Source organism: Lepisosteus platostomus, chromosome 6, assembly GCF_059453375.1.
Source record: "Lepisosteus platostomus isolate fLepPlt1 chromosome 6, fLepPlt1.hap1, whole genome shotgun sequence".
NCBI classification, from domain to species: Eukaryota; Metazoa; Chordata; class Actinopteri; order Semionotiformes; family Lepisosteidae; genus Lepisosteus; species Lepisosteus platostomus.
The window spans coordinates 32,644,525-32,669,186 of NC_142616.1; the positions used below are offsets into that span (position 1 = coordinate 32,644,525).

Consider the following 24,662-nt stretch of genomic DNA (forward strand, 5'->3'; position numbering starts at 1 on the left):
TCGTGCTTCCCATCTTAGCCCCCAAAGTTAAAAAAGTATCCTCTTACAACAAAAGCAATCACTAAAGCGAGAACAACAAGATATACATATTTTGACTAAATAATAGTAACTGACAATTATTTAAGCCAGTGTTTCTGCTTCATTGGTAAAATTTAGACAAAAAAATAATAGTCTTTCTAATCCAGGTCTCAAAACAGGTTTTGTTTCTTTCCAGTAATTTTGCATATGCAGTGCTCTCACAATACAACATTGGTCATTGCCAAACTGCCCAGAAACAGATTTCAGAAAAAAAAACCAACTTACAACCTCCTGATTAGTTAGAGAATTAAATTCAAAAGCATTGCCATAAAAAGACCTCACTGTCATTTACAGATGCAACCGCATGAGTTTAAAATACACTGCTTAAACAAAGAGAATGAATGTACATTGAGAACAATGATCATTTTATTATTTTTAAAGGTCTAAGCCTTCTGGTGTCTGGGACACGAGGCTTGTAACTTACCAGCTAAATAAATGGGGACTGCAGTAGGGAAACCAATTATCCTGTGACACATTTAAGATTCTGATTTCAGCTTAATGAAGAAATTTCAGTGAAAGACAGGATGTGAAAGTCCATCCTTTTTTAAGAGTTCTGGAGAATTTAAACTACTGTCACTGCTGAATACTTGAGCATATTGAGTAAGTGTGGAGTGTATGTTTCCCATAGTGCCTTTTAGATGAGAATCTGCTGTCCCCTGAGTCGTGTTTTTAGCTAAAATCAAAGAGACCCTGTGTTACTAAAAGGATAGGATTCCAGCCTTTATGCCCTTGTATAAATAAAGTGCAACAAACCGATTTACTCCGACCATTAAATTGACATTTCCCAGGAATTAAAAAAAAAACATTTTAAACTAAACAATTAACAGAAAAAATTCACTCTTTGTGCCCCTCTGTTGTCTAAGTGTACAGTCATCACACCTGGAGGAATGTTAAAATCAAAGTCTATTCAGAACAGATGCATTTGGGAATTTCATTTTGATCAATCCCCAAGAGAACAACGTAAATGACATCCTTTCTGTCCTGATGCCAAATACAGGTTGTTCCCGGCTGGCTTTATGCTTCTGTCATATGCCTTGCAGGGCAGAGCATTCTCCATGGGTATGTATGAGGTGTCCATAGGTATGAAAACTAAAGTTATATATTAGATAGGTTTGCTGAGCTGTGCTGAACCTTTCCTTTTTGAACAAAGAAAAACTGTCTATTACGGAAATTTTCCTTTTTCTCGTTTTTTTTTGTGTTTAACAAAACCTGAAGATCCTTCTGTATTCCATTAACAAAGGAATGGAGATCTATACAGCCCCCTAGAAAATGTTCATTGACCAGCTGCACTGAGAAATCTTCAACTTATCTTGTTAGAGGTTGAAACAGGATTAAATTAGAAAGTCAGATGTAAGTTACAAGCCTCTAGCGCTTATTGAAAGGGTCCTCAGGGCATAGCTTCGGCACAGATCTGTTCTTCTGTAATATCATCTAGCATCTGAGCTTCCACAGGGCTGTACATCTCATTTTCAAAGACTTCTGCATTCACCATTGTGTCCTCAGTACCTTTGGTCTTGACCTGCTGCTCAGATGGGGAGGTGCTTTCAATTGACTCCAGATCCTCGATGCCTGCTCTGTAATGAATCATAAGCAGAGTGAGCGCCTGTAGTCTCTCCCCAGACTTAGACAAGGCAGTGGCTATCAACGCCTTTTTTCGAGCATCTGACGTCTCCTTCTCCTCATTCACCAGGGAGTTGTTGTGCTCCAGCTCCTGGTCGATCTCGTGCTGGAGCTTATCCAGCATGAATTCCAGCTTCTGGAAGCGTTCGTCAGTAGGCAATCCGCGGTATAGGTCCCGGCCGATTTCCTTGACGGCAATGAAGACACTGTCATCCAGGCCTCCTTCCTTTCGGACCAGCTTATTCCCCGAGGTGACAGGCCGCTTAGAGGGGCTACCTCCCATGTAGGTCTCAGTGTCGCTGCTCTCATTGTCTGAGGTGTTTGGAGTGTGTTTAGGGGAGGGCTCCACCATGTCTCCTCCCTGCTCAGTCAGACGTGCCTTGGGGACCTGTCGTAAATTAAGCAAACGGGAACTGGTGTTGATGATATGTCTAGTTAATCCTGTGGCTCTGTTCATGGTTGATTTCGCCTCCAAGTCCACCCTCCTGTCAGCTGGAATACAGAAGGGATGCTCACTGAGACACTTCTCCTGGCATTTCTTATGGCACACATAGGTACAGATCATACACTGGGAAGCGGCTTTGGTCCATACTTTTTTCTTGCAGTAGTCGCACCATGTGGGGTTTTGGAACTGTGTATCTTGGAAGTTGTGCTTCACCTCTGAATTCTGCATAGCAGAGAGGCCGACTTCCTCCTTAGGAAGCAGGAGCTCCTCCTCCTGAACACCGCATTCCCCTTCCCTTTCCACTAGGCCACTTGAGTGCTCCGATTCTCCTTCACTCAGGTAGCTGAAGTTTAAGGTGATGTCGCCATAGCACAGTTTCTCGTTAAATCCCTTATGGGTGCTGAGATTTCGGAGAGCAGTTCTACTCACATTTGCTTTTGGTTCCGGTGCGTTTAACCTGAAAGTGGTTTGAAATTCCATAGACGATGTGGACAGACATTCCAAAGCAATGTGTTCAAGTTTCAGACTGACATGTCCTAAGCAAAGGAGGCTGCCAATTTTAAAAGGGTCTTTGCACCAAACTGCTATGTTAAGGTACTTATGGTGACTCTCCACCTCAAATACAGAGGAGGCCTTGTTCCATCTTGCTATCTGCTTCCGATATGTGGCTTCTGAGGACTCCCACACTGTGTTGTCTTCCACACTGTCCTTTGTACTGCAGGAGCTCTCGCAGACCTTGTCTTTGGTCAAGTCCTGTTTGTTTGAATTGGACAAACCCAGTTCTTCACTCTGCTCTGCTGGTTTGCCTCCCTGTTTCTCTGCAGGTTTGTCCCCATTGCTTAAAGGTGGTGGTGGCCTCTCTGGCTTCTCCTGGGTGGCATCCCCTGAATCCAGTAGGCACTGTGTTTCTGAAGCTAAGGTTAACTTTATGTGAGGTCTAGGAGGAACTGGGGGTCTGTTTGGGACTGTCTGTGGAGGCTTACTCTGCAGTTGTGGTGCATCAGACACCTCAGAGCTTTTTGAGAGGGGAGGCTTACTCACCTCCTTTGGCTGTGGTTTCAGAGGAGACTGAAGGCTGGCCAAGTTTAGCTTGCGGTTAAGGATGGGTGATATTGTGCCCAGTGGTTTAGTAGCAAGATTGACCACTGTCCTCTTGGGGCTTTGGTTTACAGTGAGCAGAGATTCTTCCTTAGCCTCAGTGTTTGTGGATTTCATATCACAAACAAGCTCCTCAAATTCAGAGTCCACATCTTTGCTATCGGCGGGATCTAGCGTTGTAATAGTGGCCGGGTCCTCTTCATACACAGGCTGGGACAGATAGCTAGGTTCCTCGAACTGGCTGAACCCCTCTTGCAGCACCCCTACTGGTGGCATCTGGTGACGCACAGGCCTCTCGTATAACACGATCACCTTCTCTCCTGCCTGCTTCAGGAGCTTCGACACTTGAACCGAAGAGGTCACTTTAACACCTGTCAGCAAACAGAGAGGGAGTCAGCAAGTGTACACATTGCTCAGTAGCGTATATCTTCAAGAACCTTAATATAATGTGATATTAGTTGCATTCAATTATTTGTAAACATTATTAATACTTAAAAAATAATTTGATCTAAAGGTGTATTTTTTAATTTGTAAAGTGTTTTGGCTTTGTGTAGGTTTAACAACCTTGAAACAAAAAAACAAAAAAACTTTTTTTTCCAGTCTATGTTGGTTGGGTGTCCCTGTCATTCCCTTTTCCTGCACTGCATTTACACTTCCCTTTGGCCAAATAGCACAAGATATGGAAATCTGTAATTTTCCATTTCTTCCTCAAAAGCTGACAAGTACATTTTCCCTAATCTATAAAGGTCAGAGAAGAATGTAATGAATTTCTCTTCTGTTTGCTTAATAGAACAGGAAGGAAGCTCACACTGTTCCTTCTGTAAATATCGGATGTGATTACTAATAAAAATCACCTATATTTTCTGTCCAAATTACAGCTGAAAAAATAGATTTTTCCAAGCAGCAGCTGCTTTTGAACAACAATCAATGACTTTAAAGCAACACATTTCAATACTATGTCAAACACACTTTACATTAAAAACTGAAGTGTGCCTTTATATGTATTAAGGTACAGTGCCTTGCGAAAGTATTCGGCCCCCTTGAACTTTTCAACCTTTTGCCACATTTCAGGCTTCAAACAAAGATATAATTTTTTTATTTTATGTGAAGAATCACCAACAAGTGGGACACAATTGTGAAGTGGAACGAAATCTATTGGATTTTTGAAACTTTTTTAACTACTAAAAAAATGAAAAGTGGGGCGTGCAAAATTATTCGGCCCCCTTGCGTTAATACTTTGTAGAGCCACCTTTTGCTGAGATTACAGCTGCAAGTCGCTTGGGGTATGTCTCTATCAGTTTTGCACATCGAGAGACTGAAATTCTTGCCCATTCTTCCTTGCAAAACAGCTCGAGCTCAGTGAGGTTGGATGGAGAGCGTTTGTGAACAGCAGTTTTCAGCTCTTTCCACAGATTCTCGATTGGATTCAGGTCTGGACTTTGACTTGGCCATTCAAACACCTGGATACGTTTATTTGTGAACCATTCCTTTGTAGATTTTGCTGTATGTTTGGGATCATTGTCTTGTTGGAAGATAAATCTCCGTCCCAGTTTCAGGTCTTTTGCAGACTCCAACAGGTTTTCATCCAGAATGGTCCTGTATTTGGCTGCATCCATCTTCCCCTCAATTTTAACCATCTTCCCTGTCCCTGCTGAAGAAAAGCAGGCCCAAACCATGATGCTGCCACCACCATGTTTGACAGTGGGGATGGTGTGTTGAGGGTGATGAGCTGTGTTGCTTTTACGCCAAACATATCGTTTTGCATTGTGGCCAAAAAGTTCGATTTTGGTTTCATCTGACCAGAGCACCTTCTTCCACATGTTTGGGGTGTCTCCCAGGTGGCTTGTGGCAAACTTTAGACGAGACTTTTTATGGATATCTTTGAGAAATGGCTTTCTTCTTGCCACTCTTCCATAAAGGCCAGATTTGTGCAGTGTAAGACTGATTGTTGTCCTATGGACAGACTCTCCCACCTCAGCTGTAGTTCTCTGCAGTTCATCCAGAGTGATCATGGGCCTCTTGGCTGCATCTCTGATCAGTCTTCTCCTTGTCTGAGCTGAAAGTTTAGAGGGACGGCCAGGTCTTGGTAGATTTGCAGTGGTCTGATACTCCTTCCATTTCAAGATGATCGCTTGCACAGTGCTCCTTGGGATGTTTGAAGCTTGGGAAATCTTTTTGTATCCAAATCCGGCTTTAAACTTCTCCACAACAGTATTACGGACCTGCCTGGTGTGTTCCTTGGTCTTCATGATGCTCTCTGCGCTTTCAACAGAACCTTGAGACTATCACAGAGCAGGTGCATTTATACAGAGACTTGATTACACACAGGTGGATTCTATTTATCACCATCAGTCATTTAGGACAACATTGGATCATTCAGAGATCCTCGCTGAACTTCTGGAGTGAGTTTGCTGCACTGAAAGTAAAGGGGCCGAATAATTTTGCACGCCCCACTTTTCATTTTTTTATTAGTTAAAAAAGTTTCAAAAATCCAATAGATTTCGTTCCACTTCACAATTGTGTCCCACTTGTTGGTGATTCTTCACATAAAATAAAAAATTTATATCTTTATGTTTGAAGCCTGAAATGTGGCAAAAGGTTGAAAAGTTCAAGGGGGCCGAATACTTTCGCAAGGCACTGTATATAGAAAACTTTCTCTGCATCTTTTAGTGTTCATAAGACATTGATTTTGGAACCCTCTGTTCTTTTCTCCAGGGAAAAAAAAAACTCCCACTCCAAACTCATCTCCCTGTCTCAACAAAGCCTAAATGTGATTCGGATACTTGGATGGATTGAACAGCAAATTGTGATGCGTACTAACCTCCGATAGCAATTAGGCGGTCTCCTTTCTGCAGGTCAGCCAGCGCAGCCGGGGAGCTGGGGACAACGGTCTCAATACTGACGTGAACAGCATCGCCCTCGTTGGCCGAAACCTGTCTGAAGGTCAGGCCCACACTCTGAGAGCTGCCCTTGACCAGCTCCGCCTGAAAGACAAACAACACAGATCTCACTGGGGCTGTTCTCCTTTGTCTCCATCCCTCATTCCTGTAGATGGGTGAAACAACCTTTCTTCCACACCTCTTTGACACTTCCTTATATAATTAGAGCGGTGTTAGAAAACAATTGGACGCCATACTGCAGTGTTTCAGAACGTCAACAAGTTTCCCCCGTGCCTCTGCCCGGATTCAATCACAGTCACCCCTTGCTGCTGTTACTGCCAACAATGAGCGGCCATAGATGCTGGACAAGAAGGAAAACGAAGCGGAATATACAGGAAGCACATGGACACAACCTAAGACCTAAGTCCATCACAGGGCAGACAAACACAGATACAGACATGCATGTATGCACTCAAAACAAGGCCAATTAATTAGTACATTATTGGACTGTGGGATGAAACTGGAGCACATAAACACGGGGAGAACATACAAACATGCAGATCAGACAGCACCACAGGAATTGAACCCAGGGCTCCAGCAATGCTAACAGTGCACCACTGAGCTGCCGCTCTTTACATTAGCCATTCCAAAACAATGTATACTTTCCAGAAAGACTCCAGGAAATCTTTTCCCACTTAGAGATAGATACTTTATTGATCCCACGAGGGAAATTGAAGAGCAACAGCAGCTTAACACAGTCAACACAGCAACAGTGTAACGAAATGATACAATAATACAACAATAAAATACAATACAATCAGTACAGTCAGAACTGTTTCTTCTATACATCTGTTGTTTGCGATCCTGACCACAGAGGCTTGTGATACTCGTTTACCTTCCATTTGAAGGTCTGAGTTACATAGATGGACCCTTAATGAACTAATTATAGGATTAATTTGAAGTCTTTGTTTTCAATTATTAAACATTTTGGATTTTGGATTTAAGTAGCTGAAAACATTCCATTTGTAAACAAAAATATGTAAATTCTCATGTGGAACAAAAGCAGCAGGTGTGTGGGCCAGTCGGTATTAGTCTAGCCATATGGAAATGGCTGTAGTTACCTGTGGGGATACAGACAGATACAGATACAGACAATTTAAACTATTTGAGGGCACTTTTTAACATAAACGTGATTTTTCTTAATAAAATGAACTCCCATTAGCACCATACCATCCCCTGACCCCTCCAACACTATCTTCAACGTGCAGATTTTAAAGTTTACTTCCTATTCATTTTCTTGTCCAATGTAAACACTTCTTTTATTTAACATAGCAACAGGCCTGAGAGTGAAAATAATTCAAACCCTTCAGCACAAAGATGTTGCCTTTCCTGTGTAACAGGGGCATACAGACAAGTATTATAAAAAAAATCCTTCTGAAATGTTACAGAAAAGAGTTGGGTACAAACACTGACTAAACAGCATTAGGAAACACTAGCATTAAACAACAGTAAATTAATTAATGCTGGTGTAAACCAGCTCTCCTATTCACATCACAGACCTTGATTTCACATTCTACTAGAAACAGAGAATGAAGCCACTCTTGCCAGAGCAGAGATGGAGTGACCAGCTCCCTTCCAGGGAACCTGGGACTTCTTATAGCAGTTAAACACCTCTGCCCGTGACCAGACAGTGGGACGAAAATGGAGGATCCACAAACTGCACACAGACAGGCGTCCAAGGTAGGAATCAATCTCCGCTCTATGAGAAAGCAGTGCCAACACAACCCACCTCCCTTCCATCTTGTCTGTAGTAATACTAATAACTAAAATACTAATAAGTAAACAATTATTACCCAACAGCTAAATCACCCTGGAACTCACAACTGGCACTGAAGCCCAGCAGGTGTGAGCCTGGCCAGTACCTGGATGGGAGACCTCCTGGGTAAAACTTAGGTTGCTGCTAGAAGAGGTGTTAGTGGGGCCAGCAGGGGGCGCTCACCCTATGTGGGTCTATGTGGGTCCTAATGCTCCAGTATAGTGACGGGGACACTATACTGTAAACAGGCGCCGTACTTCAGATGAGACGTAAAACCGAGGTCCTGACTCTCTGTGGTCATTAAAAATCCCAGAACATTTCTTGAAAAGGGTAGGGGTGTAACCCCGGCGTCCTGGCCAAATTTCTGCCTGGCCTTTATCAATTGTGGCCTCTTAATAATGCTCATTTATGAATTGGCTTCATCGCTTTGTTCTTCTCCCCACTAAAAGCTGATGTGTGGTGAGCGTACTGGCACACTATGGCTGCTGTTGCATCATCCCAGTAGGGGCTACACATCGGTGGTGGAGGGGAGACCCCATTACCTGTAAAGCGCTTTGAGTGGAGTGTCCAGAAAAGCGCTATATAAGTGTAAGCAATTATTATTATTATTATTATTATCATTTTATTTTCCCCAGTACATCCATGTACAGTATATGTTCCATTTTGAAATACTGCCTGTGAATCATGCACAAGATAAAGACAAAAAACACAAATGATTTTTTGCATTTACTCCACTGTGTGTTCGGTGTTTTGTAGCATTTATATTATCTGTCCATCTATGTATCAGTGATGATTTCAGCTGTCAATACAACGGGAAAGAGGTTTGTAGAACTCTTTAGAGGAGAGAAAAATAATGACTTATCCAAGGTCTGGATGACAATGAAATGCATGTTAATTGCTAAGTGAGAAGATGCCTGTAATTAGAGGTAATGATACCATCATGGTGACTGTCACTGTGTTCCCAGCTGTCTTAGTCACGGTTTCAGTCCTGGGTACTGAACTAAAGATTAGGATGACATTTCCAACTGTACACCTGGCCTCAGATTTGTCACCTCTCTTCTCAACAGCTTATCACAATACAACATCAGTGTCTGCATTGAAGCACTGAAGTTATTAATGACATTTGAGTGTTGGAGACTGTGTGGGACTAATTACTTAACAAGTGTATGAAAATACCTTGGATTGAAAAATAAAAGCCAAGAAGCCATTTTTTCACCTTGTTGTCAGCTATACATTTTCTGTTAAAATACCTAAAATTACAATAGAGATACCTATGCATGCCGTAATGATGGCAAAGCTAGCCTTCCTATCAATGCTTTCTTCATGATTATGAACAATGAAGAACGGTATAAAAACAGTCTTCTAACTGCTGAAGAAACAGCTTGAAATTTAGAAGCAAAATGAATTTTGTATTTAAACAAATGTTTGTAAACTTTGAGTTAAATTTTCATAAAATAAAAAATTAAACATCTTTGAGGTGTGACGTAGTTATGGATTGTGGTTTTGTCTATTATCCAAAGATATTCAAAACAAAACAAATGTATTCTGCCATCCATTGTGAAAGTACAATACACTTCAGGAAACTGAGGATAGGATGACACTTAAACATGGCTCCAGCAGACTCAGACATTCTTACTTCAGTTTTATCTTTCACACAAATGTCTGTATCAAATGGGATAATTTTAGATTACAAGCACAGAGTTGGAGACACTTTTTATTTTCTCCCTTTTTCCTAACGTTAAAAAGTATACAACGTTTATGTAGTATATTGTATTCTTTGCTATATTATCAATGGCAAAAAAAACAAAGCAGTACATATGGAGCATCAGAAAAAAATCTGATCTTTTGCAATGAAAGAAGCTTAAAGAACAAAGATTGGATTGACAGCTGTATTTTACAGTTCAAAGGATATAAAACAAAGCGACAAAATGGAAAACAAATACGTCAAAATGGAAACCACAAACACACAAAAACAAAATTGAAGTCTATTAAAACACTATAACCACTAACAGACCTTTTCTGAAAACAAAATGTGGGTAAACTGATCAATAGGATAATATGATACTGTATGTACTGTAGCTAGTTTCTAATGTTGCTTAAGAAATGACACCAAAGCTACTGTATAATTTTACATGTACTTCAGTGTGATGTTGGTACAGAAGACGCCTAGGGACAAAAGGTGAGGCACCAAAGAGATTAATAATTGTAATGATACAGCTAATGTCATTTGTATCTAAAATTCTTGTAGAGGGCAATGTTGTGATTCTATTAAATGGCAAATGAAAAAGTAGCAGAGCTATGCAAAGTGGCAAGCTGTCTCACTTGATTTGTCTGGTGCTGTAGGCAGCACTTAAACTCAGCTGTGCACAATACTTCCTGGACACTAAGAAGGCCAGATGCAGCACTGGCCTGATACTGTACTGATCATCTACAGACGTATCTGTCCAAAAAGCACAAAGAAAAACGAGAGAGCAAAATATACCCAGGGGACAAACACTGGGAAGCTCGGAAAGTACAATGTATTCCATTTAATGAGCAAGCTGTCATTGTGATTGATAGGTATGTGCTGAAAATGCATTTTGATTGTGAATACTGAAAAATATTGAAAAGAGACATGACATTTGTTTCGATACAGACATAATTAATAATAATGATACGGACATAAATAATTTTACAACAAGACTAATTTTTCACACATTTCCAGGTGACAGCATCAAGAGTCTAGAAATATTAAATCGGTTCTTATGGGTCCAAGAAAGCAAGGCACCACACTATTTGCAAAACTCCAAAGCAAAAAAAAAAACATTACAGCTGACTGAAGCGAGGGGCAGAATGGACATCCACCGAAGAATATTCTGAAAATAACATTTTATATGTTACCACACTAGCAAAAAAAAAGTCTAGGCTGTCTAAAAACAGCAAAAGAATACCTTCAACATCCTTCAAAAATCCTTCACAATCGTTTTGGTATATAGCTCTGTGCCATTGGCACATCAGTTTATATTATTCTGGTACTGTTAAGTACCATTCAGATGAAGACAAAGTAACATCTTACAATAGTGACTCATCAGGCCAGAATTTATGCTGGATTATGCAGTGTTAAGAGTGAGTTCACATAACTCCCCCACTGAATGGGACACTGGTCCATCTCAGGGGTTACAACGGTCCCCATTTTTCCAGCTGGGTGGACTGGAGTAATGGGGGTAAAATACCTTTCTCAAGCGTACAGCAACAGCGGTAGCTGGGACTTGAAACTACGACCAGTCGGTCAAGAGTGCAGAAGTTTACCCACTATGCTATATCACCCCAACGTTACTCGTACAATGAAATACATTCGATCAGACAACTATGAAGATACCAGTTCTCAGTTCCCACCCATTTGCAATCAGCTCACTGGTGCAGCCCTGTTGGCAGCGCAGGAGGGATGAAAAGGGCACCATCTGAACCGACTGCTTCTTCCTCACCCTGCAGAAAGACGGAGTGAGGGCAAAGGCAGCTCTCCCCACAACCATGCTGCAGCAAGCAAACCAGCAGAGCGCGGCACATTACAAGCCCCCACTTGAGACCCCCTGCTCACAGCTGGCTAATGATACTGTACAATCCACATTCAAAACTGGATCACCTGAAACATGGGCTAAAATCTGTGCTACTGCCTTTGCCTGTCTCACTGGAGAGAGGAATAAGCTCAGGGTTGCTGAAATCTTTATTAAATAGAAAATATTTGCCGTCACTCCAATGGGGAATTACACTCTGACCTTGCTGTGCCGGTGAGTCTACATATCCATCATGTTACTACCTAGAATTGTCACCACTCAAGAGAACAAGGGTCAGACCAAACCGAACAAATCTGAAAACATGGACTGACTGAATTCACATTTTTAAAATGACTGAGCTACATTCTGAAATGAGAAATGGTTGCCCAAGAAGAAAATTAAACTATTTTAAAAAGAGCCTGGCAATAAGCAAAAGAGTTTAACAAAGATAGTTACATTTCTTTTTAAATCTAAACAAAATGATGGAACTGGGAAAGCAAGCCTGAGTGTCAGTATTGTTATGGAATAGAAGTAGATACAATTTTCATTTCATATGATACCAGGACACCTATCATTTATATGTATAGATCTATTTTTGTTTTTTTGATGGGTGAGTTTCATGTTGTACTGCTAAATCTTTTGTATAAAAATCTCAATTAGCTTGACTGACTAATTGAAGGTTTACATGAAATGCAATGACAATTTTGATGTGTCATCTTGCATTCTAAAAAAGAAAGATTAAGACAGAATGGACGTCCTTTCCGGTTTTGCTCAAATGCATGCCTATAATTGGCTTATTCAACTACATTTAGTATTTTCAGCTTTAGAAAAAAATAATTCAATTCACATTTTAGTCACTTAAAATAAGTGCATTCATTTTTAAAAATCATAAAATATAATTTTTCATGCAATGCTGCAATAATTGAAGTGTCTCTAAATTAATTAAATTTATCCAACAGGATGGATGAGGCAAAATGGGTGCTGGTATCATACCAGACTTTCTTCTATATTCTTAGGAAAATGACAACATCCTTTCTGTTCTACAGGCTAATGCCATAGATTTACACTGACGGACCAGGGATGCACTAATGTAGTGCCCATCCAGAAGAAGGGTGAGACGACTGAACCAGATAATTATAGATCAATAAGTCTGACTTCTATTACATGCAAGACTATGGAAAAAGTTATTAAAACTAAATTAGAGGATCATAAATGGCAATAAGAGCTTAGGGAACATTCAACATTAGAAGAGGTAGGTCTGGCCCAAAAAACGTATTTGATTTTTTTTAAACAAGCAACATCACTAATGCATATATACAAAGGATATATGATACAATGAACTACTTATTTTGTTACCTCTGTGTATTGAGAACTGACTAATAGAAAACAATATAGATATGGGGTGAATACTCAGAATGAGGTTAATTTTTACTGGGATCACGGTTTCTTAATTTATATCAGTGATTAAGATTCTGGTAAAGTCTGCAGGTTTAGAAGCTGACTTCTAAACTAACTGAAATCCAAAAAGATTTAGGTAAAATTCAAGACAGGGCAAAGACCAGGCAGACGATGTTTTGGAAAAAACTATAAATACAAAAATGGGAAACACTTAAGAAGAGGCTACTAATGGAAAAGACTGAGTAAGAATTAGTAAGACCTCATTTAGAATATTACGTACTATTTTGGTCCCCTTGTTAGAAAAGATATTACTGGTCTGGAATCAGTCCAGAAACATTCCAGGGCTTAAGGGAATGTCCTTCCCTGACAGGCTGAAGGAACTGAAACTTTTTCATCTCAAACAGGAATAATTATGTAGGGAGCCGAAAGAAGTATTCAAAATCCTCTAAGGCACTGACAAAGTCATCCAAGCTGATTAATCATGAATGAACAGTGAAACAAAACCAGAGAAAACAAGTGGAAACTACATTGATGTGCTTTTAACACCGAGAACAGGAGGCAGTTATTTACTCAAAGGGATAGTCTCTTCTCATTTGTGATATTTGTTATGTGCTTAATTAAGGAGAACAGTGTCCATCCTTTTAAAGTCCTCCTGTCTTCCACAGTCATAAGTAAAAGGGATGTGGGAGTATGTAACAAGCTGATACTCTGGCTTCCTTCAAGAAATGGCGGCATGTGATTCTTGGATCAATTACTGTAAGTACTCACTGCCAAATAAGCTTAATGGGCTGAATAGTCTCTTCTCATTTGTGATATTTGTTATGTGCTTAATTAAGGAGAGCAGTGTCCATCCTTTTAAAGTCCTCCTGTCTTCCAAAGTCATGCTATCTAGGTTAGCTAGGGTCTCCAAATTGCCCCTGTGTGTACATGTGTCTGCCATATGATGGGCTGGCATCCCATCAAGGGTGTACCTTACATCCAGTGTCTGCTGGTAGACTCTGTATACGTTAACATGCTGGAATGCATTTTGCAACTTCACAAATAAACCAGCCTACCAATTGTCAGCAACAGCTTGCTATTATAAATAGCAGATCCTTTGGTTTTTGAATTTCCCAGTGCATTGGTGCTAACAGATACAGTTTCTTGGCATTTTTTAAAAGATCGCACACTGCAGAAGCCAACGAATGCCTTCTTTTCCCAGTTTTAGTTGCTACTGAGGAGTACAGATAATGTCCATCTCAGGTTGTGACAAAATATGTACACAAATATCTCTATATTGAAAAGCAGTACATGATTAAACAAGATTTCTTTTTATTTGATCAAAATCCCTTTCAACATACGAACTGAATTTGTTTTATACAAGTTAAACAGCACCAATTATTTTAAAACTGCAGTAACTTACCACCTCTTGTATGTAAATTAATTGTAAATCTTTTAATCTGAGGAAAACTAATCAGAAAAGACCTATGACTGAGCCAGTTCGTTGTCACCTGACATTTTGTTTTGGTAAGCAAAGAATTCACAATGAAAATTTTAACAGGAGAACCCGACCTCATAGCCCCCTCTTATGAAACAAGCATATACACAGAATAAACACCATTTAAGGAGTAGCACAAACATATAGGGATATAACAAGACAATTAAGCAGCAATTATGACCTCTGATGAAGAACACAGGGCCATTCGAAATGGCCACAATTATATGAAGCAATATCCTCTGTGCCAGGCTGACAAGCAGAAACACCATGATCTAATCATTACTTTCATCTGGGCTTCTGCTTTTAACAAGCATTTTGTAACACAGCTCCTTGCCTGAGCCCTTGATCAGATACAAGGCCTGGGTGGGAATTCAGATGTGACTATGCTGCCACAAACCTCAATTCCAGGGAGCAATCTCAGTAATGTAGAGAAGTTGCACACACTCTGGGGATCATCCGCACGAGTGACAAAATAAAGTGCAAGGCATTTACAGGTCACGGCGGATATACAATACTGGGAGCAAGCTGATGGCTTGAGCACAAAGGATGTTGGAAGCGATTATGGCAGAATGGCAGATTTGTGCAATGTTTACACTAGGAACCGTTTTCCTTCAACAAATACTTTTTAACATGTAGCTGTACTTGTGGACTATCATCAACTGTGATTTTTTATACACAGTTATACAAAAGAAAAATCCCATTGAACTTTAATTTTCACAATACACTAATGCCTAAAATAAAATAATTGCACTGTTAAATCAAACCATCGTGTATACGTTTTTTGTCCTTTCGGTATAATTTGTTGAGGTACTGTACATAAGCAATAAAATCATATTTTGCACCTGCTATGCACACAGCTAGTATCTGATTTTAGGCATTATATTCTACACATGGGCAGCACAGTGGCACAGTGGTAAGCATTGTTGCCTCGCAAAGCTGGGGCCTTGGGTTCAATTCCAGACTCGTTGCTGCTATCTGTGTTGCATGTTCTCCCCGCTGCACGTGGGTTTCCTCTGGGTATTCCAGTTTCCTCCCACCATCCAAACACATACTGGTCGGTTATCTGGCTTCTGGGAGAAGTGGCACTAGGTGTCTGTGTGTCTGCCCTGCAATGGATTGGCATCCCATCCAGGGTGCACCCTGTCTTGCACCTGCTATTTGCTGGGATAGGCTCAAGATCCCTGGATATTCTACTATTATTGTACTTAAATAATGCCCAAGAGTTACCCAGAAAGCTAAGCCACATAACAAAACTTCCCACAGGAAATGGATAAACTGCTGGAGATTGGACTTCCCCTCTCCGTGTTGCAGTGATTTGCTATTCCTGCAGAGCCCCACAAGAGTCATCCAAAACATCCTGACAGAAAGAAAGTGGCCAGCGACTTGCTGGGCAGATCTCGGACCTCTTCTGTTTCCACTCAAGACAAGCTTGCTCCTGCTTCCCCTTTCCCATTAAAAAAAAAGAGTAAGATTTCCTTGGAAAAATAAGTGCGGAGGGAAAGGGTTTAATTTTAGCAAGTGGGTGCAAAAATCTTCCCACTGCCAACCTCATTATAAAGCCCCAGCTGAGCAGAGCAAGAAAACAGCTCCGGAAATCTGCATCTTGCACAAAACTTTAATGGCGCCACACGTGTGGCTATTGTCTGTGAGACGCAGGGGAAGACGGATTATCTGTGACATCTGCAAAAAGCAAAATTGAGCGGCAATTATGGCGAATTGCTAAGAGAAAACTGACTAAAGAGCAATTACAGAGACTGAGCAGGGACGCTGAGGACGTGGAGGGTGGCAGGCGCCTCGCATTTATGAGAGCCAATAATGTCAGGGGCAGGTAAACAGATGCTCTTTGTTAGTTCGTGTGGTTCTCCCCAGGACCACAATTTATGATCTGCGTTCATGTCGCTTTCATTCAATAGATCAGTACCGCAGACAGCCTCTCCCTCTCCATTAAAGCGCACTGCGCCTCGGCTCCCCAGAGCAGAGGAGAATAGTCAAGGTATTGATTGGATTATCTCCCCTCCACTGTGTTTTTCCAACATTTCCCGTCCCTAATTCACAAGCAAAAACACAGCAAGTTGTCAAAGTGGTGGAATAACAAGTTTGTGTCAGAGCTTTTCAGTTCTAAGTGTCACCAAGAAAGGACACGGAGCATTTCACACATATTGTACTATGTACTGTATGTCGCCTTGTGCCTGTTGTCTGCTGGGTACCACAACACTGTATTGGACCAATTAAACATGCAAATATATAAATCTACAAATGTCATGGAACATATTAATTAAAATGAACTGTAAAATAAAGTAAAAGTTCTTGCCTGGAGGATTTTGAAATATCCCCATACAGTTTTGGCTATAAAATGGATGGTAATAATAATACAAAGATGAATAAGGTTCAACTGCTGTTTGAGTAACTAATACTACAAGAAGAATTAAACTGAATTAAAGCATGCATGCCATATTATATGAGATTTCCAGTTTCCCATATTGGCCAAATGAAGGTTGACAACCCAGACAAAAACCATAGAAAAACACAGACTGGAAACAATATCCAGCATCAGACAGGCTACACAAGGATTCAGAGACACAATGATTGTACACAGCACTCCTTAAGACAACATATGCAACATTTGCAACACTTTAAGAAGCTTCTACTACTAATCTAATTAATCATTTTTCCCCACTTCAAGGTGTGGGAAAGCAAAATGCTTTGCTTAAATCAATATACAGTATGTTTCTGATGTGTGATATTACCAGTAGCAGCCTTATTTTTTTATCTTAGGCATACTAATGAATGACAATGACAAAGAAGTAGACTGATCCATGAAATTTCAGAATGTCTAAGTGCTATGCACCTCCAACCACAAAACACATCAACCTTTCTTTAGACTTCAATTGGAATACTTTTCTTTGCATGAGATTTTTTCCCCAGAAAAGTAATGCGTGGGAGCATTATTATACAGTAATATGCCAAAACAAATCATACAATAAAGAAAAGAAAAGCACATTGATAATGGTCTTTTTCAATTATTCTTAGTTATATCACTTTTATTAGATTATGTTGTTTGACAGAATTGTTTGTTATAATACATTCAAAAAGCAATGATTGTTACTAATTTATAATATCCACATGCTGAAACAATTAAACACGTTTATTATAGTGAGACAAGGCAGCTGGCCTTTAGTCCAGAGACCTTCATCAAAGAACTGAATTGTCAAACCATCCATTTACACTGCTTGACCCACTATCAGACATTCGTAATTAACCACTGAGACGGAATAACTTTCTCAATCCATAAAATCTCAGTGTAGCAATGGCATGATGTTGATTGCTAAAATGGCTGGCTTCTGGGTAATCTTAATCATTTCTACAATTTCTGCTCCTGTGTTAGTGAATCCTTTTAGCATGCAAACAGTTTTGCCTATAGACAGGTATACTACTCACCAAGAATAGATGACAAGAAAACACTTTAATTGTTTTGTTGAGTACAATTATCAGATTTATAATTCTCATCAGGTAGAGGACTTGTTTAAAGGTTGACATTTTTTTAAACTGATTTGCACAAACCAACCTACAGTATTAATGCAAGTTCCAAATATGTTTAAAAATAATTTAAGGAGCATCCTTAAACAACATGGCTAAAGAGACTACAAGTGATAAAAGATGCCAACATGTATTGGTTATATTTTTAATTACTAGACAGCATGCATGTCATACAAAGATACATGGAACACTGCCTGAAACTGTACAAGCTACATTGTCTCTTGATTCAAAATGTATCTAAAAATCTATTTCCTCAGGCAAGCATTTCTTAATTTTTAATAAAGAATTATTTTGCATTGCCTGACATGAAACTTTAAAAACGTGAAAATTTAAAGATGTGATTCTGGTGTATATGTTATAATTTTGCAAGAGTTAGCCAAGATTTTAAGTACAAAGCCTTAATCAATCCACAAAAGAGAATATTGCCTTGTTAAAAATGTATCCTTCATATGTAAGGCCTTTTTTGCGGATTTTCCAAAAGTATGGCACAGGCTGTGAATATCAACATCTTAAACTGCCTTACAGCGATATGGAACCTCTTATCAGTAATGTAGCTTCTGAGAAAGCCCAGATACCATGTTCAAACACTGACTAGCACATTGCAAATGAAAATGGCTGCCAGTGTTTCTTCCTGACAAAGACATTGTTTTATTGTTTCTTTTTGCCATGTATGCTCTACTAAACTAACATTTTGTCTTTGAAACCGATCCACAAAGAGACATCAAATTGTGCTCTGTAATTGAAAAGACTGCTGCCTGACAAGACTGGCTCTGTGAGAAATAAATTACCCATACTGCAGATGCTAAGAGAGTAAGTAAACATGCCAAGTGACATCAAAGGTTGACACACATGGCTGATTGAGCTTTGAGTTTCCTGCTCCAGGCCAGAGTGTGTTGACTGAACACCTTCAGGCCCATTGTGTGGACGGCAAAGCAGCTAATATATATACCTGTTGCTACAGTAACATGGGAATCCTCAGAAACACAACAATTTGCATACCGTAAGCTTTAACACCACCAAAGTTTTAGAAGTGCAAATAGTCCATTGTGCTGCTCCTACTCCCACAGGTTAGTCACACAATCAAGCGGCACTGACTACTGTTGAAAACAGCGACTGCACAGAGCGAACAGCTGCAAGTAGAGTGCAACAATAACCTCACGCAGGACAGGTACCGATGCAGAAATATATATTATTTGGCTGATGTTTTTCTCCAGAGTGAGCGCCACATTTGTATCCATTTTCACAGCTGGGCATTATTACTGCAGCAGTCTGAGGAAAGTGCCTTGCTCAAAGGTAAAACAGCAGTGCTGCCCATAATTTGAAACCACTATCTTCTAGTTAGAAGTCCAAAGACCCAACCACTTCTCCATATTACTGCCTATAAATAAATACTATAGTGCATGGCTTTGTGATGGGATGACAGAGTTAACAAAAGATGTGGCTAGCCTGTACACTTGGACCAGAGGATACTCTAACCTCAGACAGAACTGCGAGGCAGATATTTAACAAGTCATCCCCAGTACTGTTGCTACTTCAAAAGCACACTGCCATGTGCGAAGGGGTGCAGAACTTTCTCTTTACAAAAATATTCAGCAATTCTGGCCTAAACATGAGCAGAAGATCAGATCTTCAGATTTTTGTTTTCGCTGGTCCCTGGTCCAGTGCTATTAACTTAAGGCTGTCCACACTGCAGCTGCATGTACAAAGGACAGAGTATTCTAAATAATTCACAATAACAATGATCTTGCATCTCACGATGTCAACAGAGAACCCCACTGCACCATGAAATCTGCATCATACAAATACACATGCTTACATATTTGCAGTACATACAATTTCATAAGAAAATAAACACTGCTTTTTCAAGATGTGTATTAAACATAACTAAACAGCACGAGTTCATTAGAAAAAAAAACAATTTAACTATTCTGCTGGAAGATTAACAGTCTTGTTGATAAAAAGAGGCGCCTATGGTTTGCCGGATACCCTGCAAGACTTGATTGGATGCTCAGATGTTCACTTCAGAAGAGCTTAGCTCCACTGATCCACACTCTTTCATACAATCTACAATTGCTGGACTGCTGCTCATCAACTCAAATATTCAGTGTTGTGCCTTTTGCTCCTCTTCTCCAAGACTGTGGAATATTCTATTTAAAACCGTAAATGATTGGAACCCTGCCTGCAATTCTGAAGCCTAGTCTTAGAACATACAGTCTCATTATTACAGCATGGAGTGCGTTGCTATTTAGATACTGTATGTCTTAGTTGGCATTAGCTTAGTACTCCAAAGTAGAGAAGCTTGATACGTTTTTCTCATAATGAACAAAATAAAAATAAAGAGTATTATTATTATAAACGGTTTCCCAAGACCTCTGTCTAACGAGGGAGACTCCCCAAAACACCAGTCATTGCGGATTGACGGCAGCCAAGGTGGCTTTCCTGATGTCGCTTCAGCTCTTCCTTCGTCATCTCAGAACACCTGCACGATGGATGGCGCACGCGAGTGGACGCGTCTCCTCCGCAGTGAAAAGTGTCCTAGCCAATGGCTGCTTGGTAATTTCATCTAATACCAAATGTCAGATCGATTTGTGTATGGTTATAGGGTACAAGTCGCTGGAAGGCAATGAGACAGCAATACACTGCCACTTCCAATTACTGGGAACATGGAGATGGCCAGCTAGAGGCAAAGCTTTCATATTGTTACTGTCCAGGTTGATAAACTCTTGATAAAAGTTGAGATGTCCTGGCCTTTAAGATAATTAGTCAAATTAAAATGGTTTGCCTAGGCATAAAGTCCCCAATGATAGCCTTTTAAAAAATTAGCAGGCCATTGGTTTTCATGTAGAGCATAGTTTGGGTGTACAAGGATTTTGCTGCAGAAAAACACATCTTGGTAAATGCACAGTTACCTTGCAGTAAATCTCGTATCAGCAACTTACAATTTTACAATTCAAAATAAAAACACCCTACCCTTTTCCTTTCTGTCACATTGCAAACAGGCTAAACATAATTTCTCATTTATTTTGGTCTGGTTAAAACTGTCTACACACTGAGTTTTAGAAACGTGGCAAAGTGCAGCTTGCAGCAAATGAAAATATGCTAATGTTATATAAATAAAAAGCTGAAAACATTCCAGCTGTTTAAAATTCTTTTAATAATAATTTCACATTCGTTTTGCATGCCACACCATTTTTTTAATACATATTTAAAAAATCATTTAAATTATTATTTTATTTAGATATATCTTAATATAAAAAACGAATACCAGTATTTTTCTGCTTGGCCAACTGCTGATAGATCATTTTACCTGCTGAAAAAACTGGATTTGTAAGGGGGCAAAGAAACAGACTAAGGAATTGATTTCTGGCTCCTTACAGCTATCAATCTACCATATACTCTGTCCTGTCACTACAGTATGTGAGCAACCTTTTTAATAACAACTGCATGATCCAAATACTAAAATATTTCTTAAATAACTATGAATTTAAATTAGTACACACATATTCATGTTAATTTATACAGTAGTATTTCACAAACACTTTTCCTAAAAGTGTCCTTTAATTCAAAGACTGCATATAGTATTGTCAATTATGTCATTTGATGGTAAAATGCTCTGTGTTCTACTTTCCTATTCAAACAATTTTCCACAAATTCAACATCTATTTGCTTTTCTGATGGCTATGCACCAAGTTGTTTATAATGTCTTGTTGGGGATCCCACAACTGTCAGTTAGACACTGGCCCCACCCGCTGTGGGATTCATACCAGGTTATACCAACACGCCAAATTTTTTATTCCGATCAACGGAGGAAATCTCTAAGAATTCAGACTTAATGAAGGTCGTAGCGAAGAAATGACAGTGCTGAAGCAGTGGACAGCTCCAGCACGTCACAGTGCATATTGTGGCTTGATATTAAGATCTCATCTGCATTTCCGTAATGGATACGAATAAAACTAAGTTTCAGAGGAAGGTAAAAACATTTGTGGCACTGATTGCTCACTGATGAACCTGAAAACACGTCAGCTGTGACTTGAAGAGGTGGCTGTCCGTCCCAGATACAGTATCTTCAATTCCCTCCACTTTGAACAATACAAATATCACTATTTAATCATCTTGCAATATGGTCATACATTTCAGTATTAATAGAAACGCTACTTTTACATACTGTACAAAGAAACAAGGGTTGTTTAAATTTCGATAACTCCATTTCACAATAGCAAAGCCCTAAACCTATTTACATATTTTTTGGGGGGAGGCTTCAGAAAACACAATATTTTTTTTAAAATAATTTTGTTCAGCGTACAGAGATTCATACTATTCTAAGATAGAAGACAGAGTAATGATCTGATTGCACCTTAAATGACAGACATATTCTTTGCGCTGCACATGTTTTTCATCTTTAAAATAAATAAAAGAAATCCAATTGAAGTCTAAATTTATGCTTTCAGGCTCCATCTACAGTCATTTAAATTTTGTGCTGGCAATTGCTTGTGACATGGAATGGTACAAAACAGCAGACAAAGATGTTGTTATGGAGACACGGTGAATAAAAAGGTGCTCTTGTCCTTTCTAATTCGCACTTGCACACAGACAGAGTTCTTTATTCCTCCGAAATAACACTCAGCCCTTTATTGCTTTTTCATTGTTATTCATCCTCAAGAATTAGCCCTGATTTGCATCTAAGCCCAATTCTGTATTGCTTTTTTTAAAGAAAAAAAAACACCATAAAGGAAAGAAACCATTTCCTATCAACCCTCAAATGCCCATTTTTTTTTAACATGGAAGTACTCAAAAACAGCATCTTTTCTTATCATGTTGGTATTTAAATTCATAAAAGAGCACACAGCTCAAAGTTTTCTTCTATTTTTCATTCCATGTCCAGTTATCCACCATCTCTTCTTCCTTAACCCAAAACCCCACCTTGTCAATCACACAGTAATTATATTTTTCAAGTCAGGTCTTTTTTTTTAATTTTAGAAATTTTGAGTTTAAGTACACCCTAGAAATGGTATGACAATTTTACCCAAGGCTGAACACAGAAAAATATAAGGCAAACCATGGGATACAGTCAGCTGGTGAGCTGGCTTGTAATGAGGAGAACTAGTACTAATAGGCCCTGAAACACATTGACACTTATTAGTAGTCAGCTTAAAAACATAGCCTGTGTTAATGGTAATGATTACTTCATGGTAACTCGTTTGGAAAATAAACTAAAATGCCAAACTTCTAAAATTGCCCAGAGAGAAACATCTGACATGGAATTCATTATAATTTTGTTTCCTGAAATTTGGTTCTATCAAATGTTCTACCCTAGTTTATCTCACACTAGATGCTCACACTTCTACTGCTGTAAAGGCCTAGTGATTTGCAATTTATCTGTCTCAAAGCAAAAAGATCTAGAGAACCCAACGAATGCGAGTGTGACACTAATAAAACATGAAATGTCCCAATCGCTTGTGGTAAAGTACAGAAGTAATTATACCTTCTCTAGAAAGCACTTTGTGTCACTGTTCCTCATGTGTGCTAGCACTATGCAAGTGTACAATATAACACTTACATATAAAAAACCATCACAGTTAGCAGAAAGCAATCATAAACCTTTTGAGTGCAGAGCTGAGTTTTTGTATTTCTTGTGCTCCTTTACCATAGGTGTCATTTTCCCAAAAGGCTTTTCAATATCAATTTTAATAAATGTCAATTTTGTTTCTAATCTATAGTAAATACCATTGAGTTCTCCTTTTTATGTAATAAATGTGTATTTTTTACTCCTAGCTACTTATGTTTATTTGAAACACAGTGCCTTGTACTTTGGTTTTAGTTTAACTATACAGTATGTGCAGTACTTCCAATTTTTACAAATTACACTATTGCTCTGCAAGGGCACATTTCCCCCCCACACCAAGCAGTTTTTATTTTCTTTTTTCCTTTTTATTTTCTCCTATTGCTTGAATCAGTCATCATTTTAAATGTAATCCAAACCAGAGACATTTCATCTAGACTCTACATGAGGCTAATTCCACCTGGAACTGCTGAAAGTCCTCCAGTATGATGTAAGAAACTTTCCTGCTCAGGCCTGTTTGGGACTCAGGTGCACCCTAGCCTCAATGGACACGCCTTTAACCAAGATGAGCTGCATCTCAAAGCAGATTTCGATCCCCAGCTTTCCTGACAGCCAAGTCCTCAATAAGACTGAGGCAGAAGACTGCCACAAATATCACCAGGCACACTCCAGATTCTGTATTAGATTTTAATTACCCTGCTCAAACAGATACCAAACACAGTGATGTCTGAGCCAGCAGCTCTCTTTTTGACCTTTTTTATCAAACATCTCATTTTCTCCAACAGAATAAACCGTGTGTATAGTCACATCTCAAAGTCGCAAATGCAAAAGACTAACAAGGTTGGTAAGCATTTTTATGTTGGTTATGATTCTCACCAGTTTATTTTTAGTGATCAAGCTGTGTTATCCACCCCCCTACAAAATTACAAGTGCCAAAGGCGAAATCTATTCACCAAAACATATAAACACTTCCGTAAACACAGCCAGCAATGGATAAGGCAGGTTATCTTATCCTGGTAACTTTGTGCCCTGTCACCACAGAGGTTAAGACATTAAGCAGTGCTGTGACATCCCCACTCTGCCCACATCAACATGACTTTAAGAAGGTACAGTATGCACAGCATGGCCTAAGGACCTCTGATTTGCAAGCAGCTGAAGCAAATCACAGTAATCTAGACTGGCTTCCACTGGTGGTTAAAAAAATACCTGTTTCTTTTGCGT

The 24,662-nt window shown here is 39.4% G+C and overlaps 1 protein-coding gene across 1 annotated transcript in view; it reads right to left on the reverse strand.

Moving 5' to 3' along the window:
- Positions 1-1,249: 1,249 nt before the first annotated feature.
- pdzd8 (PDZ domain containing 8) overlaps positions 1,250-24,662 on the reverse strand; it is a 62,073-nt gene continuing 38,660 nt past the window's right edge. Inside the window, exons 4-5 of the mRNA XM_088635467.1 lie at positions 6,063-6,225; positions 1,250-3,612 (exon numbers count right to left, since the gene is read on the reverse strand). Coding sequence (XP_088491593.1) covers positions 1,466-3,612; positions 6,063-6,225 — 2,310 coding nt within the window. The 3' untranslated portion in view covers positions 1,250-1,465. The remainder of the gene's footprint in view (positions 3,613-6,062; positions 6,226-24,662) is intronic.